General features: G+C 37.2%; 1 protein-coding gene across 2 annotated transcripts in view; it reads right to left on the bottom strand.

Annotated features, from left to right (window-relative positions):
• SLC9C2 (solute carrier family 9 member C2 (putative)) overlaps positions 1–18,272 on the bottom strand; it is a 161,020-nt gene extending 142,748 nt beyond the window's left edge. For both annotated transcript variants that reach the window (XM_027086295.1, XM_027086294.1), the window contains exons 1-3: positions 18,193–18,272; positions 10,179–10,545; positions 2,066–2,233 (exon numbers count right to left, since the gene is read on the bottom strand). In XM_027086295.1, the coding sequence (XP_026942096.1) occupies positions 2,066–2,233; positions 10,179–10,530 (520 nt within the window). In that variant the 5' untranslated portion in view covers positions 10,531–10,545; positions 18,193–18,272. The remainder of the gene's footprint in view (positions 1–2,065; positions 2,234–10,178; positions 10,546–18,192) is intronic.
• Positions 18,273–18,851: the final 579 nt, after the last annotated feature.

Below are 18,851 nucleotides of genomic sequence, written 5' to 3'. Positions count from 1 at the left end.
GTGTGAGGGAGGGAGACGCAAGAAGGAAGAGATATGGGAACATATGTATATGTATGACTGATTCACTTTGTTATAAAGCAGAAACTAACACACCATTGTAAAGCAATTATACTCCAATAAAGATGTTTAAAAAAAAAAGGATTTTAAATTATATAATGTGAATTTCACCTACAATAACTATTCATGAAGGGATCAATTAAATTCTTCGCTATTTTCTTTTTGCATATATATATATATATATATATATATATATAAATATATATATATAAAATCACAAAATCGAAGGTATTGACAGAAATAATGCCCCTAGAAAATATTCAATACAAGTGGACAATTACGTATAAAATAATCTACAAAGTATAACTCATCTTTCTCTTCCCAAATATGCTACCTTCCCTCAATTTCCTTACTTCTATTAATTCTCCCAGTACCCTTCTCATTTTACTAATAAGCAAGCTCCTTATGGCTGCCATATGAATCTTCCTAAATATCACTCTAAACCTCTTCCTCGTCTACGTAAAATCTTTCAGTGGCTTCCAACAGCTACAGAAATGAAATCACCTTAGCCTGACATTTGGGAGTATAATCTGACTGTAATAATAGTAGCATCATTCTTCGAGTGTGATCACACACCAGGCGTTGTGCTAAGTGCTTAATATCATCTCATCTCATTCTCACAACGATGCCCGCAAGAGGTAAGAACTATTATTGGCTCCCTTTTCTGGAAATTAAGACTGAAGTATAAAGAATTTAAGTATTTTGTCCAAGGTCACATAGGTTTCAAGTAGAGACACCAGTATTTAAACTCAAGCAATCTGATTCAAAAGCCCATGTACTTCTGCCTGTGTCGTAGCCTAGCTGTGTCAATTATGACTTGCTATTCTAGTAAGGCAATCTCATCACTTCTTCCCCAACATGTCACTTTCATTCATAAGATTTTGCTCACACCCTTTCCCCTTACACTGTGTATGCAAATCCCACCCTTTCTTCAAGGCCCACCTCAACTCCACCATGCTCTGACTTCATGTTCTCTGACCACCCCACAGCATGTACCACTTGCTCTGCCCCTTTTAACCCTTAATTATAGTCTTTCTGATATTGTTATTTAACTCTAGAGTGTGTCTACAGGTTATCATCCCTCGCCTAACAAATGTCCAGAGGGCAGGAACAATTAATTGTACCACAACGGTGCTATGCTCATAGTGGGCATTTAATAAATGCTTGCTAAAAAAACACAAATGCAGATAACTATGTAAAATGAATGCCATGAACTTCCTTAGTACTAGTTTTTTAACCAATGTTTGTATGCCTACATAATTACACAGGTATATCTTCGTGAAATCTCTAAGCTCTATTCTACAGGATTACGGAAATGATGTAAGAAAAATATTAGTGAAACTCAAAACAGTACATAGTTTTTTGACCTTTGATTAAAGCATAACATACATATAGAAAAGTGCAAAATTTATAAGTGTACAGCTCAATGAATTTTCACAAATGAGCACACCTTGTAAACAGCAACCAAATTAAGAAAAAAATATTATGCCCCAGAAGTCCCCCTCATGCCACAATGATACCTGCTATTCTGACTTCTACCACCATAGATTAATTTTGCCTAGCAAACCATTTTAAATTATTACAATTGTTTCTACCTGGGGAATCAAATATATTCCTCAAGTATGCCATTTTTTTTAAACATTTAAGAAATGGTCCACTCTGCCTAGGTCTCTCAGAAAATGGCCTTGAACATATTTTATACACATATTCTTAAAGAAAATTATTGGTGAAATTGTTAGAAGGTGATAAATCAACCAGCTTCCAACCAATATAGTTTCTATTAAGTACAATGTTTTAGGCCAATAGCAAAATAGCAACAACAACAACAAAAAAGGCAGATTTCACATATTATCACCACCAGTGACTATGGTTAGGCCTACAAATAAAACATCTTGATAGAAGGTGAAAATGTTTATCACCTCTTTGCTTTGTTAAATACATAGCCTATAACCCTGTAACTTGAGTCAGTTTTCTACTTTCTACTTTCCCTACCTTGTGAGCTCCTTACCTGCCCGGTCCAGGAACTCAACACACTCAGTCTGGGAATACCGAGCAGCAACATCTCGAGCTCGCTCTTCCTGGAAGTTCAGAGATTCTATATCAACATCCAATTCCACCAGTGCTTTCAAAGTTTCCAAACGACCCCAGGCTGCAGCACAGTGTAGGAGTGTGTAACCTAACAAATAGAATGAGGATGGTCAGGTCAAGAAGACTGTGCTGTTTTAGGCTATTTTATGGACTAGAAGATCACAATGGCAATCAGGTACTGAACAATTACTACAGGCTAGGCACTATTCTAAGTGCTTTACATACAGTAAATTCATTTAGTTCATAAAAACCCCATGAGGTCAGAACTATTATAATCCCTATTTTACAGATAAGGAAACAGAGGTCCAGAGAAGCTAAACTTGCCCAAGGAACACAGCCAGTAAATGATGAACACAAGGCACCAACACAGGCAATCTGAACTCTGAGCTCTTCAACATCTTCTTAAGGAAGATGGCAATCTCCCTAACAGTCATCTACTGGAACACAATTAGACCTATGACTTTAGCCTAAGGAATCTGCATCAACTCTAATTACTCTATTATCGCTAACACAATCATACAAATTACTACAACTGGTATGCCTTTGGTTTGGAAATTAATCATTTGAATTAAAATGGAAATGATGACCTATCCAATTAGAAAGTTATTTCTAAGATTTACTGAGGCGACTACCATGAGATATAATTGTAAAGGTGAAAAACATGGGCGGCATCTTTAAAATTTTCAGACTGGTTTAAAAAAATCAAGTCAAAACTGATTGTTTTAACTTACCCATGAGGATACATTTGTGATTCACTTAACTTGGCCAAAGAGGCATGTAGTACTACAAGAAGAGTTGAGCAGAAGAATGAACTAGCATGTATTAAATGTATTAAGTACTAGGTACTTTATGGGCTACTACTTCATTCAATCCTTCCACTAACACTATGAGGTAGGTTATTATCAGCCCCATTAAAGGATACAGAGGAAAGTGCAGATCAGAAACACTATACCTTGCCTAAGGCCACACTGGTAGTAAGCAGCCAAAGCAAAATCAAACCCAGATCTGTTGCCAAATAAAAGGTTTATAAGGAAAAGGAAATAGCACTCAAATGTGTGCCACTGGTTAGAGTAGGGAAAGAGAGAACAAGGACTCCTCCACTTCCTTCCAGAAACCTCCCCCTTGGCTTCCTATTTACCACATTCCCACAGTCCTGGGTCTCAGACCAAGTTGTAAACTATCTTTGTCTTGAGGCTATCATAACCAGAAGGGATAATAAAGAATTAATAAGGAATCAAAAGGAGCATGAAGTAAGCTACTCCAGGGTCAGCCAAAAGTGGAATTACCTCCCCTCTTTGGCCCAATTCTTTTTTTTAATGTTACAACAGTGAGACATATCAGAACACCAAGAGATAAAGACTGGCCCAAGAATGTGATCATGGCTTTAGCCCCTACAAAATGGAGGGCCAAGAAATACCCAGATACCAACCCTCATTGTTCCTGCCTTCCGAAGATGCATTTCTTCAGCCAAACGGCCCAGGGCCCCTGGTTTGCTGGGAGAGGGGGACACTATCTACGGAAAGGACACTGCAATAGCAGGAGCAGGAGGCCATTCCAAATGAGATATTCTGGGTCCTGATATTGCTTTTCTCAAGGCTGAAGTTACAGGCCAGGCCAGCAATAACATCTAAATTTTTTTTCCTATTTTTAATATACATAGTTTAAAAACAAGAAAACATGATTTCTAAACAGACACAGGCTTTGACCAAGGAATTTAAAACCTATGGGTTTAAACCATGGGTTTAAAAAAACCATTGTATGTTTTCTTTTTTCCCCTTGTGGGAGATGGTGTGTTTTCTAGAAGAAAACACACAGATCTTTGTACTATATGAACCCCACAGCCTTCCCAGGAAAAGAAGAACATTTAAATAAGATGATTTCAAAAGCATCCAGACAAGAAGGGGATTTTCCTAAAGTTCTCCCATAATATTGGCAATGAGTATTTGATCCCAGAAGGGAGATACAGAAGGCTACATTTAGAAATCCCAGCAGGAAGAAAGGGACCATAAATGAAATTCTGAAAAATTGGGATTGGTTCTAAGAGAAAAATAATTTCTTTGTGGAAGACTACTGGTTACTAAATAGAGAGAGTCAACTGAGTAGATAGTTCACAGTAAGGCAAAAGATCAGACAAGAAGAAAAGTAATCTTTTTCCTCTATGCAGGCACTGTTCTGTGTGCTTCACAAGTATCAACTCATTTAATCCTCACTACAATCCTATGACGTAGGCACGAGTATTTTTCTCATTTACAGATGAGGAAACAAAAGCATGGAGAGGATAAGTACTTTTCTCAAGGTTGCTATAAATTGATGAAGGTCATTAATAAGGTCAAAATCCAAAAACTCCGATGATGATAGTCACAAACAAGTAATAGGCCATGGAACAAAATACTCACCTACCTAGAATATTTTTCACAATCTGCATACCACCAGCAGTACCAGACTCTTTGAATTCCCCAAATTCTGTTGTTTCATGTCTCTATAACTTCGCATATGCTGCTTTTTTCTGACTGATACAGTAATTACAGTAGAAAAATAAAAAATAGAAGTATAAATTTTATATTTACTTAGCATTAATACTGGTATTTTGTAAAACTGAGTTCAGAATTCTTTTTTTAATTAGTGTAACTAATACACTTTATTTTTTATTTATTTATTTACTTTTTATTTATTTTTTGGCTGCGTTGGGTCTTCATTGTTGCATGCAGGCTTCCTCTAGTTGTGGCGAGCGGGGGCTACTCTTTGTTGCAGTGCATGGGCTTCTCATTGCAGTGGCTTCTCTTGTTGTGGAGCACAGGCTCTAGGCACGTGGGCTTCAGTAGTTGTGGCACACGGGCTTCGTTGCTCCATGGCATGTGGAATCTTCCCAGACCAGGGCTCAAACCCGTGCTCCCTGCATTGGCAGGTGGATTCTTAACCGTGGTGCCACCAGGGAAGCCCACTAATACACTTTAAATACAAAAATCTATAAGCATAAGATATCAGATAAAAGCATAACTATCAAATAGGAATATTAAGTATATATTGTCATTCTATTAGCAATATAAATTGTCAGATAAATCAAAATTAAAGATTAAAAAACAAATACTAGGGACTTCCCTGGTGGTACCGTGGTTAAGAATCCGCCTGCCAATGCAGGGGACACGGGTTCGAGCCCTGGTCCGGGAAGATCCCACATGCTGCAAAGCAACTAAGCCCTTGCGCCACAGCTACTGAGCCCGCGTGCCACAACTACTGAAGCCCGCGTGCCTAGAACCTGTGCTCTGCAACAAGAGAAGCCACCACAATGTGAAGCCCACGCACCACAACAAAGAGTAGCCCCCACTCACCACAACTAGAGAAAGCCCACGCAGCAACGAAGACCCAATGCAGCCAAAAATTAATTAATTAATTAATTAATTTTAAAAAACACAAATACTACAAAAATGAAGAAACTATAATCATGAAAATTGCAAATAAAACATTATTTGATTTTTTAAGTGTGTCAATGGTATCAACAGGATATTTCTGTACAAATTTTTTCAGCTACTGAAGTTTTTCTCACTCAACATTAGTTGGAAGTAGTTATAAACCAATACCAAATATTTTCCTTCGAATTACCTCAACTCTAATTTTAAAAGAGAGAGATATTTCCGAACAGCTTTTTGCTTTTTTGATAGAACTGCAATCTTTTTATTGAGAGTAAGTTGTAATCTTTATCGCCAAAGAAAACATTGCTGGTTCATATTTGTCTTTTTTAGTTTCCACATATACAGAGAGAGATTCCATTTCAGTTTCCTGATCAATTTCAAAACTATGAGATTCACATTCTACTTGTTTGGGAAGTTTGTGAACTTAAGAATTATTCTTACAATAGAAATTTTGTAATACCACAATATGGACCGTTTAAGTTTGTAATCTTCAGTTTGTCTTTTTATATACACTGAGCAATTAAATCATTGAAATTGTTCTCAACCCATAAATGACTCTGATTTCATATTTTTAAATACCAAATAAAACTATTATACCTATAAAAAGGCCAGTATTTCATTACCTAAAATAGTGGGTAAGTATACCAGAATAACAACAATATTGTAACACTAAAATCTGATACTACAGTTACTATACTGCCTGCCATGACCAATCCTTCAACCTCCTTTGTCTGGTAAACTCTTGGTCATTCTTCAAGATTCAATATATTGGACTTCCGTGGCAGTCCAGTGGTTAAGATTCCGCGCTTCCACTGCAGGGGGCGCGGGTTCGATCCCTGATCAGGCAACTAAGATCCCGCATGCTGCGCGGTGCAGCCAAAAAAAAAAAAAAAAAAAAAATTCAATATAGTGCCTCCTCTGTGAAGCCTTCCTTGACCATGTCCAACACTTCCACGTAAAGTTGACTAATCTCTCCTCTGAGCTATCACTGTACCCTGTCCCACTGCATGTTAATTATCTATTTACACATCTGTTTTCTGCTAAACTGAACTTGGCCAAGTTTGTTGAATTCACTCATCTTTCCCAAGTTCCCAGCACAAGACCTGGCTAGTCCTCCATCCTTAACAAATGTTTGCTGATTGTATGGAAAGACAGAGTTTAAAACAGTAATTAGTTCTGATCATGCCTGTTTGAGTATGGCCAGGTTTAGAGACCAAAGCCTTGCCAGAACCAGAGGAGGTTCCACCATCAATAAACTGCAAACTGCACACACCTGTCCTTGGCTCAAACAGAAAAAAAGGCACTTCCCAATACACCAGAAGTCAGCAGTACAGAGAGCTGAGACTGTAAGAACTGTTTCATTCTCCTCCCTTTGGATCAAAAGTGTTCAATTCTTCAGTATTTAAAAGGAAAGGAAATCCTGAAAGCAAATGTGATCCATCAATCACCTGGAAAATCATTTTCCTTCCTATCCATCTGAGTATCATCCACAAATAAATGGCATACATCTTCTTACTTTAGAGATATCTACCTGCAGTTCTTCAACCAGAAGTCCCTTAATTTTAGGCCAATGGCTTCTTATGTTCCAAAAATTAATAGCGTTCACATATACGCACACAATTATCATCCTTTAAAAAAAAAAAAGAAAATTCTGTCATTTGTGACAACGTGGATGAACCTCAAGGGCATTATACTAAGTGAAATAAGCCAGACAGAAAAAGCCAAATACTACATGGTATCACTTATATGTGGAATCTAAAATAAAAATTATAAGTTAAACCCATGGAAACAGAGCAGAAAAGTGGTTACCAGGGGCTTGAGGGGTGGGGTAAACAGGGAGGGGTTGGTAAAAGAGTACAAACTTTCAGTTACAAGATGAAAAAGGTCTGAGGACCTAATGTATAACATGATGACTACAGTTAATAACTATATTGTATAACTGAAATTTGCTGACAGTAGAACGTAAATGTTCTCCCCCCAAAAAAATGCAAAAAACCCTGAATTGATCTGTTCTCCCACATCAACAAGCTCATGGGAACTGAGTCAATACCAACTAAACAAGAAATTTACTGGTAAACTGTAATGTAATTCATTATTTTATAATGATTAAAATAATAATTGCCAAATTGGTACAATTAGGTTTGCCAGTTCATGCATACTTTCCATTACAAAATCATCTTCATGGAATGCCAAATAAGCTTAGAATTTCCCAAATCATCAAGTCCTGGTTCCTTTTAATTTACCAGTTCTCTCAATTTCTCTCCTCTCCATTTTACTATAAGCAGCAAGAAGCAAGCAGAATGCACCTTCAACCTCTGCTAAACAAGATTTCATGGCAAGCATGATATCAGAATGAAGAAATGGATTATCTTAGAGCACATCATCAAACTTGAAAGACTGTACACCTATATCCACACACTGGAAAATACCTAACAAGAGGATGGCAATACTCATATCAATTAGTCAGAACACCACCTTCCTTGAATAGTACTAGAGGCACACTGTCAGATATTGATTTGGGGCTCTCATTTTCTTTTATGTAGTATGATTTTAGATATTACTATCAGTCCCACTTTTTGGGTGAAGAAACTGTAGCATGGAAAGATTATATAATTTGCCCAAGTCATAGGTAAGATTCAATACTAGGTAAGTTTGCTTCAGGTTTTCAATAGCCTTAAGGAAGGCTTCTTCTGTTCCTATTTCCCTAAAAGCTTTCATCATGAACGAGTGCTGCATTTTCTTTCAAAAGACTTTTCTACATCTATTGATATGATCATGTGGTTTTGTTTATTTAATCTTTTAATGTAGTGAATTATACTAACATTTTTTTCTAATGTTAAAACCATCCTGCATTAATGGGATAAACCCAACCTAGTCCAATAAATGTTTTAACACACAATCTTAGATTCAATTTGTTAATATTTTATTTAAGATGTTTGCATCTGTGTTATTAAATGACTGGCCTATAATTTTCCTTTCTAGTGCTGTCCTTAACTAGTTTTGCTATAAAAGTTATCTCTCATAAAATAAGTTAAGTAGTTTTCCAACTCTCTTTACATTCTCTGGAACCTTTGTATCAGCTAGAGATTACTTTTTCCCTACAAGTGTAGTAAACCTTACCTTTTAAAACATTTGAGTTTGAAATTAGGTGGGGGTGGGACGAGGCAGATTTTGATTACTTATTCAATTTTTTTAAATAACTATTGTTCTAGTCAAGTTCCTAGTTTTTCCTTGAATCAATTTTGGTAATTTATATTTTATTGGAAAATTGTCCATTTCATCCAAGTTTTCAAATGTACTGTCATGAAGTTGTTTATGATACTTTCTAGGAATTTTTTAAATCTTAGTTTTTCCTGTGTGAATGCTTCATTTTTAAAATTCCAAATGTTGTTTATGCTCTCTCTTTCTTATAACACATATCAAAAACTATCAATATTATCAAAGGTTTTTCAACTCTTTTTCACTAAACCAGATTTTGGTTTTGTTGATTCTATTGTGGTTTTTTGTTTGTTTGTTTGTTTTTTGGTGGGTTTTTTTGGCTGCACTGTACAGCTTGCAGGATCAGGGATCTTAGTCAACAAGGGATCGGACTGAACCTGGGACACCTGCAGTGGAAGAGTGGAGTACTAACCACTGGACCACCAGGGAATTCCCTCTCTATTGTTTCTTTATTTTCAATGTCATTATTTTACTCTATTAGTTTCTCTTCTTCTTTCTTTGGATTTTCAGTTGTTCTTTTTCTAACTCCTTGAGTTAAATACACTGCTTTCTAATTTTCAATATTTCTTATATTCTAATATATGCATTAAATTAGAATTTTAGTTTTATTCCACAGGTTCTGACATAACTAGATCCTGTTGCCACTTAAATATTTCATAATTTCTATTATATCTTTTGTCACCAACAGATAATTTAAAGTGTGTTTTTGTTTCCAAAATTATAGGGATTTTCAGTTATCTTTTTGTTACTATTTTCTAATTTTATTTTATTGTTGTCAGAGACCACAGACTGCATGCTACGGATTCTTTGGTATTTGTAGGCACTTCCTTTATGGCCTAACATATCAATTTTTTAAATTGTTCCATGTGAGCGTGAAGAAAATGTATAGTCCCTATTTGCTAAAGATCATTGTTTTATTTTCTACAATGACCATGTTTTATATTTGCAATCTGAAAAAACAAGTGACTGAATTTAAAGAGTTAATTGGATAATGACTACAAAAAATAAATCTTCAAAGGAAAGAGATAATAATATTATTGAGTATTTACTGTATACCAACTTTATATTTATCATATTTAATCCTCATAACCTATAAGGAAAACCCTATAAAGAAAATACAATCATCCCCATTTTGTAGATGAAACAGAGACACAAAAAGATTAAGTAACTTGCCCTAGTCACACAGCTAATAAATAGTGAATTCTGTGTTCTTAACTACTATGCTATACTAAATACATCAACATGCATATACACACATTCATATGTGTGTATATACACACACACACACACATAACACATGCAAAATATAAAGCAGGCACATCAAATTTATCCAAATTTAAAGATAATACATAGCATCTTTAGGCAGTCATAAGTAATACTGATAAGAGAAAAAAGACGAAATACCTCTGGTGGTTTTTTCATTCAGATTCACACCATATTTGGCTAAAGCTCTAATCACATCACTTTGCCCAGCCATGCAAGCTGCATACAACAAATTTCTCCCAACAATGTCTTCTTCCAAGAGTAACTGCATGGCCTGTTCATGGTGAGGGTTCTCAGGATCCTCAAAAATCTTCTGCAAACCTTCTACATCCCCTGTGAGAGCAGGGGGTAAGAGGGGATTAATGGTGGCAGTTTCCTCTGCTTCTTTGGATTCTTCTTCTTCTTCATTATCATCTTCTTCCTCTTCTTCTTGCTGTGAGAAAAATATTGATTTTTCTGAACTCTCTGACTCTGGGGGTCCTTCTGACTCCATTAACTCCAAAAATACCTGAGACCAAAAAAAGTAATAGAAATCTACTCAAACAAATCATTATTTGTTTATTTATTTGTTTGATCACTCAACTGACATTCAGTCAACTGAATGAAATGAAAGTACTTAACTGGTTCAAAATAAACCAGTTATAAAATAAGATACTGCATCCATTCAATCAATAAAGTTTATTGTGCACCAACACACTGCCTGAATATATACTAAAATGCTGAATGTGTGATGTAAACAGTAAATTCAGTAGGAACAGGAGAAGAAATATCAACCTGGGTGAGATTCATTAGGAAAAGATTGAAAGAGAATGTTAAAGAGGCTCACCTGCCTAAACAAGGGTCCGTGGTGGGGAGAAGTGAGAAATACAGCTGGATCACTGAAGCCAGATTATTAAGAACTTAAAAATCAGGCACTGACATTTAGACAGAATTCATTCACTCAGTAATACTTACTGAAAGCCTACTAATATACTAAGTGCTGTATAGGCACTATGTAAATTACCAAGAAAAATCAAATTTATTTCCTGCCCTTAACAACTTACTATTACAAAGGAGAAAATATGACATGTACAAAATAAGTGTAATAAATGGTGACAAGTGCTAAGAATCATAAAATATGAAGTGCTATGGGAGTTTAGAAGGGACCAGATTAAGTCCTGGTAAAGTTAATCAAGTAAGTCTTAATAGTACTCTGTCATATTAATATGATTTAATTAATATTAAATCATATTTAATGATTTTAATATTTATGATTTAATTAATATTAAATTGGGGATGATTCAGAGAAGAGTAGCATGGTTCCCTCATGTGTACAAAAATGTTTGTAGCTGTTCATAAAAGCAAAAATCCTGGGCAGGAAAAAAAATCCAATGCCTATGAACAGGAGCATAAACTGTGGCATATTCACACAAAATTGTATATGGTAGTTAAAATGAAGAAATTACAGTAATATACTATGTGGAAGGCAGCTTCTGATATGGCTCCCATGACCCTACCCCACCTCCTGGTAACCTCTGGCCAACAGCCAGAGGGAACCGAGGCCCTCGGTACAATAGTCAGTGAGGAATTTAATTCTGCCACCAACCACTGAATGAGTTTGGAAGTGGATCTGCTCCAGTTGAACTTTGAGATGACTGTGGTCCCAGGCAACGCCTTGACTGCAGCCTCGTGAGAGACCCTGAAGTAAAAGATCCAGCTAAGCTGTGCCCTGATTCTTAACCCAGAGAAACTGTAAGATACTGAATGTGCTATTTTAAGCTACCAACTTTGAGGATAGTTTGTTATACAGCTATAAATAACTAAGGCACACAACGATATAAATGAATATTAGCAATACAGTATTAGCTGAAAAAAGTAAATCCAAAAGATTAAATATACCAAGATATATTTTTGTAAAGTTCAAAGCAATTAAAATTATGGTTACCAAGGGGGAGGGATGGGGGAGGGACAGTTAGGGAGTTTGGGATTGACATGTACACACTGCTATATTTAAAATAACCAACAAGGAAAAAAATTAAAATAATAAAAATTAAGTTAAAATAGACTTTTTAGGAATATAAGTAGGTACAATAACACTATTTTAAAAAGAAGAAGAAAAGCAAGATTGAACACAAGATTCAGGATAGTGTTGAGGGGGTGGGTAAAGATGCAGGGAATGGGATAAAGGGAATCACATTTCTAGTAAAGAATATGGCATTTAAGCTGTGCCATAAAGAATTGGCAAGATTTGGTCATTCACAATTCAGAAGGAATGGAAATCTAGTTAGACAGAATAATATCTCTTTATACCATAGCCCCATATTAATCTCTACCGTCACTAAATGTGTATAATACTTATAATCTGTTGAAGTTAGGAATTCTCTGATTGCAAATAATAGAAAAATAATAGGATTGACTTTTAAAAGTAGGAGATGATTTTCTCACATAGCAGGAGGTTTAAAGGTGGAGATGGTTCAGCAGCTCAAAAATATAGATCTAAGCTCTATTTTTCTATTCTATCACAGTTCATAAGACTTCCATCATCATGGCTGTTGCCTAATGGTGACAAGATGGCTGTCATAATTCCTGGCATCACGTCTGCATTTATAGCAGTAAAAAGGGGGAATCCCCCTGAGGACACTAGTGGCATTCATCCCTTTTGAGAGGAAAGTGAAAAAAAAAATCTTTCCTAACAAGACCCAACAAACTTCCAGTTATATCTCAAAGGCCAGATTGTTTCCTTATATTTAAGAGAAGGAAAAAAAAAGTTTCTTGATTTTCCTGCCTCAGTAACAGAAGCAAGCAAGGTAGATGGGGTTGGGGATGGGAGTTGAGTTAGCCAATCAATCATGACTCCACCATAAAATCTGGTCCAAATCTTATCTTTGAGACTGTTTTAGTCAATCCCTTCATTTTACAGAATGAATATAGAGGAAACTTATAATCCTCTGAGTGCCTGACATCCACAATCCACCCTCCCAACACACATCCCTGTACGCATAAACACACACACACTCACTTCCTTAAAGAATCCCAATCTCCATTTAAAAAAATTCTCCTAATGGAAGATAAAGCTAACTCCCCACTACAGAAGCCAGAGAGGCACGATCCTACTTCTCTCCATCTCAGCACAAGCTTGGGAGCAGGCACATAAGCTAGGTTCAGCTAATCAGCTACTAAGTCCCAGGATCTTGACTTTTTGTTGTTGTTAATCATTGTATTATTTTTGTTGTTGTTGACATATAACACTGTATTAGTTTAAGGTGTACAACATAATGATTTGATATATGTATATATTGCAAAATGATTACCACAATACGTTTAGTTAATATCCATCACCTTGCATAGTTACAAAAAAGTTTTTTCCTGTGATGAAAACATTTAAGATCTAATCTCTTAGCAACTTTCAAATACAATATTGTATTCAATGCAATACAATATTGTTAACTATAGTCACTATGCTGTACAGTACTTCCCCAGAAGGTATTTATCTTGCAACTGGAAGTCCTTTTGACCACCTTCATTTATTTCACCCACCCCCTACACCTGCCTCTGGCAACTACCAATCTGTTCTCTGCATCTATGAGTTTGGGTTTTTTTAGCTTCTACATATTAAAAAAAACAGGATCTTGACTCTTGAACATGGGCCACAAGGACATGAGGCTATTTGAAGGACATTCAACACAAGTGACAGCAACAGTGTACTGATCGAACTTCCTGCTATGAGAACATGCTGTGGTTCTTGTGGTGTGAGCCCCCCAGAGCTCCCCTGGTTCCTGTTCATCCAGCCTCCCTAATCATGTGGGCCCCTGGTAAGTAGAGCACTCAGATAATTAGTTCTTTCTCAAAATCTAATCTCCCTCCCTCTTTTCTTTTAACCATACTTTTTTTTAACCAATATTTATATTGGAATAAAACTATTTCCCAGGCACTCTTGTAATATGGTGTGGCCACATGTCCAAGTAGTAAACAATAGGATGTAAGTAGATATGTATTGATAGTATGTAACTTCTAGAAAAGTGTAATTCCTTCTCACTGGATTGCAAGCCTGATACCTAGAGCTTGCACAGCTCATTTAGACCATGAGGTAGATGTCCTGTCCAAATACATATATATTACTTCAATTATAATACATAGCATATAGTAGTTTGTCATATCTTGTTTTAATTATACATGTAAACATATATAACATCTATTAATAGGGTAACCAAAGAATTAATTTTTCAGTAGTAGTGGACATTTTTATCTTGGGCACATTGCATTTATGGGTATATTTGCATACATATAATTAAACAAAATATCATTTATCCTTACTACATGTAACATACTGATGTTTTTAATCCCATCTATTTTTTAAGGCTGGGTGCCACCCACTAAATTGATTTCATGACCCACTAATGGGTTGCAACCCACAGTGTGAAAAAATATTAGTCTTGAATAACCACTAAGGAAACTCTACCACGAAATCAACAAGAGAGGGTCTAACAGAAGTTAGACAGCATGTGCTTGTGGTTTATAGCTTAGGTGACATATGTCCTCATGCACCCAGGACAGTTCCAGTGACATCTCTTCCCCTGGTGTGATTTTTTTTTTAATTTATTTTTGGCTGCATTGGGTCTTCGTTGCTGTGCACAGGCTTTCTCTAGTTGCTGTGAGTGGGGGCTACTCTTCGTTGCAGTGGGTGGGCTTCTCGTTGCAGTGGCTTCTCTTGTTGCGGAGCATGGGCTCTAGAGCGCAGGCTCAGCAGTTGTGGCGCACAGGCTTAGTTGCTCTGCGGTATGTGGGATCTTCCCACACCACTGCTCCAACCTGTGTCCCCTGCATCGGCAGGCGGATTCTTAACCACTGCGCCACCAGGGAAACCCCAGCCCTGATGTGATTTTTAATAGCATCCTCTTTCACTCTCAAAGCGTCCATTACTACTACACAATAAATTATTTTGTCACCTTACTAATAATGTGATATTCTGGAACATTCTACTAAAGATATCTATATTCAAACCTTAGAGAATAGAGGCAGGATGTGTTTGAAATGCCTTTCCTCACTGGTCCATCAGAGGCCCAGACATGAGACCTTGAAGATACTGAGAAAATTCTATTTGTATTTCAGATGTATTCCTGCTAGGCCTAGAATAGCTTTCTTTTTCTCCTCCACTCCTACTAGCCAAATCCTACGTAGGCCAAGCTATAAACCTACCTTCTTCCTAAAACGTTTCTTCACTACTCTCTAGAATGTACCCAGGCCTTTCCCTCCTCTGAACTTCAAAGGTCATTACATATATTCTATACCATACAATCTACCAAATATGGTATTGTATTATTTTCTATTTGTTTCAAGTACTTAAAACACCAACTCAATTTGACTGTAAACTGGATAGGAGCAAGTATCAAGCTTTTGTTTCTCTTGTGTCACTTTCAGACTTACCACAATTCCTGGCTTGTCGTATGGATTCAATAACTCTTAACATCAGGCTTGCAATTCCCCCTGCTTTTCTTCACATCCAAGAGCAATGGATTTTGGAGTTAGAAAGACTTGAGTACACAATGCAACCCTGCAACTTATTAGCTACATAATACTGGGAAATTTACCTAATCTCTGCTAGGAATAACACTAGAACCTAGTTTATATGATTATCCTGAGACTTAAATCAGACGATGCGTGTGCTAAGCACATGGTGAGCACTTGGTATGCAGACCCTATCATCACCATTGTACCATCATTCCTAGAGCAAAAGCATCCATGAAGCAAAAGACAAGATGGTAATTCTATTAGTTCTTTTCTTTTTTTAATACACAGTTTTCCTACATAGGGTTTGAGTAAATGACTTTCTACTCTACGACCACCGAACACTTGATTACAGACAGATTATTCTGCATCTAGAGATCAATCTAATCACAGGTTAATTCAGAGATGTGGAGATAAATTAGATCAAATCTAGGAATATGATTCAGGCCAGAATACTAAAAGCTACCCTTGGTACACCCTTGAATAGAGTTTAATTTCCATATCAATCCAGAAGTAATATGATTAGGGCAGCAGTTCTCAAATTCTATGATCTCAGGGCTCTTCACGCTCTTAGAAATTGAGAACACCAAAAGTTTTTGTTTATGAGGGTTATATCTATCTGTATTTACCATATTAGAAATTAAAACTGAGAAATCTTTAAAATATTTATTAATTCATCTTAAAACAATTACATGTTAACACAAAAGTACAGCTTATAAAAAATAACTATATAAAGACAAAAAAATGATGAGTGGCATTATGTTACATTTTTGCACATCTCTTTAATGTCTGGCTTAATAGAAGACAGACAGATTCTCATATCTGTTTCTGCATTGTCTGCAATGATGTGTGATATTGTGATACCACATGTCATGTGGCCTCTAGCAAACCACTGTGACATGTGAGAGAATGAGAGTGCAATGGCAAAAAACATCGAAGAATTAATATGAAGATAGTTTGACTGGCAGACTCCCTGAAAATGTCTTAGTGATCCCCAGGGATTCTCAGACCATACTCTGAGAACCACTGCACTAAGACTAACCCTCAAGCCACTCCACTCTATAGTCAAGCTCCCAAGACTGTTCTAATCCAAATCTAGACTGAACTAGGATCAGCCTTTCTGTAATAAAAGGACAAAGTGAAGTCTTGTAGGCCATTTATCCTTAGGCCTAACTTTTGAAAGACAATATCTAATTAGGAGAATAAAAGTAAACTCTCATGTGTTTGGTGGTCTATCGCTGACTATGCCTTTCATCATATTGTCCTTTGAAGACAGAGCAAAGAATTCTATTTTCTATGGGTTTTTTCTTCTTATAACATAGAAGATTTAGAATATTTTAAAGTATTTTTACTGTGAATATAAGTTGTAACAGGGTGATCATACTAACATAGCTTTTCCTTTCTTCCTTTTATCAACATTCTAGATATTGAAAAAACTTAACTCACTAACATTTTTGTTTTAGAAAACAGTTTTTCCCATGAGAAATATGTAACTTATGTTTAATATATAGTGGGTTTACTTGTGTTATTGTTAAAACAATAAACTTTTTTAAATTCTCAGTTTTAAGTTCTAATTCTTACTATACCTATAATATTTACTGTATGGACAGATACTTTCTTTGCCCAGAATAGTTATAACATGAATCAAAATTGCAACCCCACTACATATAACCAACAGTTCACATAGAAAATGAGCGTGGAGAGGGGAGAGGGAGGGCTGGAACTCTGAAGGCAGAATGACTGTGAGTCAGAAGACCCATGCTTTAGTGCTGATTCTTGTATTTATTTTATTAAATATGCGACTTTTCTGAACTTACTCTCCTCAATTGTGAATTGAGAATAGTTCTGCCTTACTGAATTAGTGTGAATTTTAACTACTAAGTGTGAATTCTTTTGAGGCTGCTAAGGCACTAATAATAGAAAATCACATAGGTCCCTACTCCACAGGCATCCCAGTCTGGTTGGAAAGACACAAGTAAATCAGCAATGACAGAGTGAGATAAGGGGCATAATGGACATAAGCAAAGGGTGCTTGGAGAGTAAAGAGGCTGGACCTCTAAATTAGACTCCCGAGTGGGGAGGTCCCGGAAAGGCTTCGCAGAAGAGGTGACACTTCAGTATCGAAGAGCAGGAGTCTTAAAAGGAGAAAAGGACAATCCAAGTAATGGGATTAGCATAAACAAAAGGCAAGGAAGGCAGACAAGACACTATGAAGTTGTGGTAGAGGAATAGCTCTTAAGGGCCTTTTAAGCCAATTAAATTTTTTCTTCAAAAAATGTAGTCCCTTAAGGATTTTAAGTCCCAGCTCAGGGAAAGGCCTCAAAGGGCAGCCCTGGGCTCCCAGGATTAAACAAAGGGAAGACCCGAGGATACAGACAGTGGCAGCCCCAGTGCGAGAACACGGAGGTGGGGCGGAGGGGGTACCGGTCATGTCTGGGCACCATAGTTCGCCTTTCCGCCTGAAGCCCGAGGGACCGCCCGCGGAGCGTGACCGGCTACGCAAAGCTCGGGGCAAAGGCAAAGACTGAGGACGCCGCGGTTGAAGCCCACTCCCCTCCAGCCCCTGCCGAGCAGCGTGGAGGGGAGATGCCCATTCTCTTCCACGCCCATGCGGAGCGCCCACCCCAGGCCCCTCGGACCCCGGACCCGCGACCCTCCGACCCGCACTCACCGCTCCCTAGGCCCGGGCTTCTGCGGTTACCATGGCGACGGCGCACCGGCGCTCGGCAGCCCCACCCCCCCTGAGCGCGGCGGCTCCGGCTGCGCGCAAGCGTCAAGGGTACAAGGTGCCGGAAGCGAGAGGCCAAAGGCGGGGAGGAGTTCGTCAAAATGATTTAGATTGCTGTGTTTGGACGGTGGCGTGCTGGTTTTTTCTTTGTTTTGTAAGTTTTGAGTAATATGGTCCATATTTATTTTACAAATTTAAAAGATAAAATCTAAAAATAAGGTGTGTATATTGGTTGCCGGCCAGTCTTAGACGTTTGGCCTTTAAACGAAAGAATTTTCAGGAAATATGAGGATGCATTCTAAAACAACGGAAGATTGTAAATATAAAACGGACAACTTGCTTAATTTTCTAGTCTACTGAGGATCTTTCTCCTATGGTTCACAGTTACTGTCGCCAACAAAAGGCGTTTCTTGAGACCTCACAAGCGCCCACTATGGCAGGAGCAGAAGCAGTTTGGAAACTGTGTCTCTTTTGATTCAGGAATTTAACATCCAAAACAGTCTTTTAAAAAGGGGGAAAGGAATGTAGGTGGGATAGGAGCATCGAAAGAAACCAGTAGAGAAGAGGTAAGCGTACCCAGAAATTATGTAAATATTCATATC

This window comes from Aethalodelphis obliquidens, unplaced genomic scaffold (assembly GCF_003676395.1).
Source record: "Aethalodelphis obliquidens isolate GAN/ISIS:26980383/991018 unplaced genomic scaffold, ASM367639v1 scaffold55, whole genome shotgun sequence".
NCBI lineage: Eukaryota > Metazoa > Chordata > Mammalia > Artiodactyla > Delphinidae > Aethalodelphis > Aethalodelphis obliquidens.
Note: the sequence above shows the minus strand (reverse complement) of the source record. Positions and strands in the feature narration are given on the sequence as shown.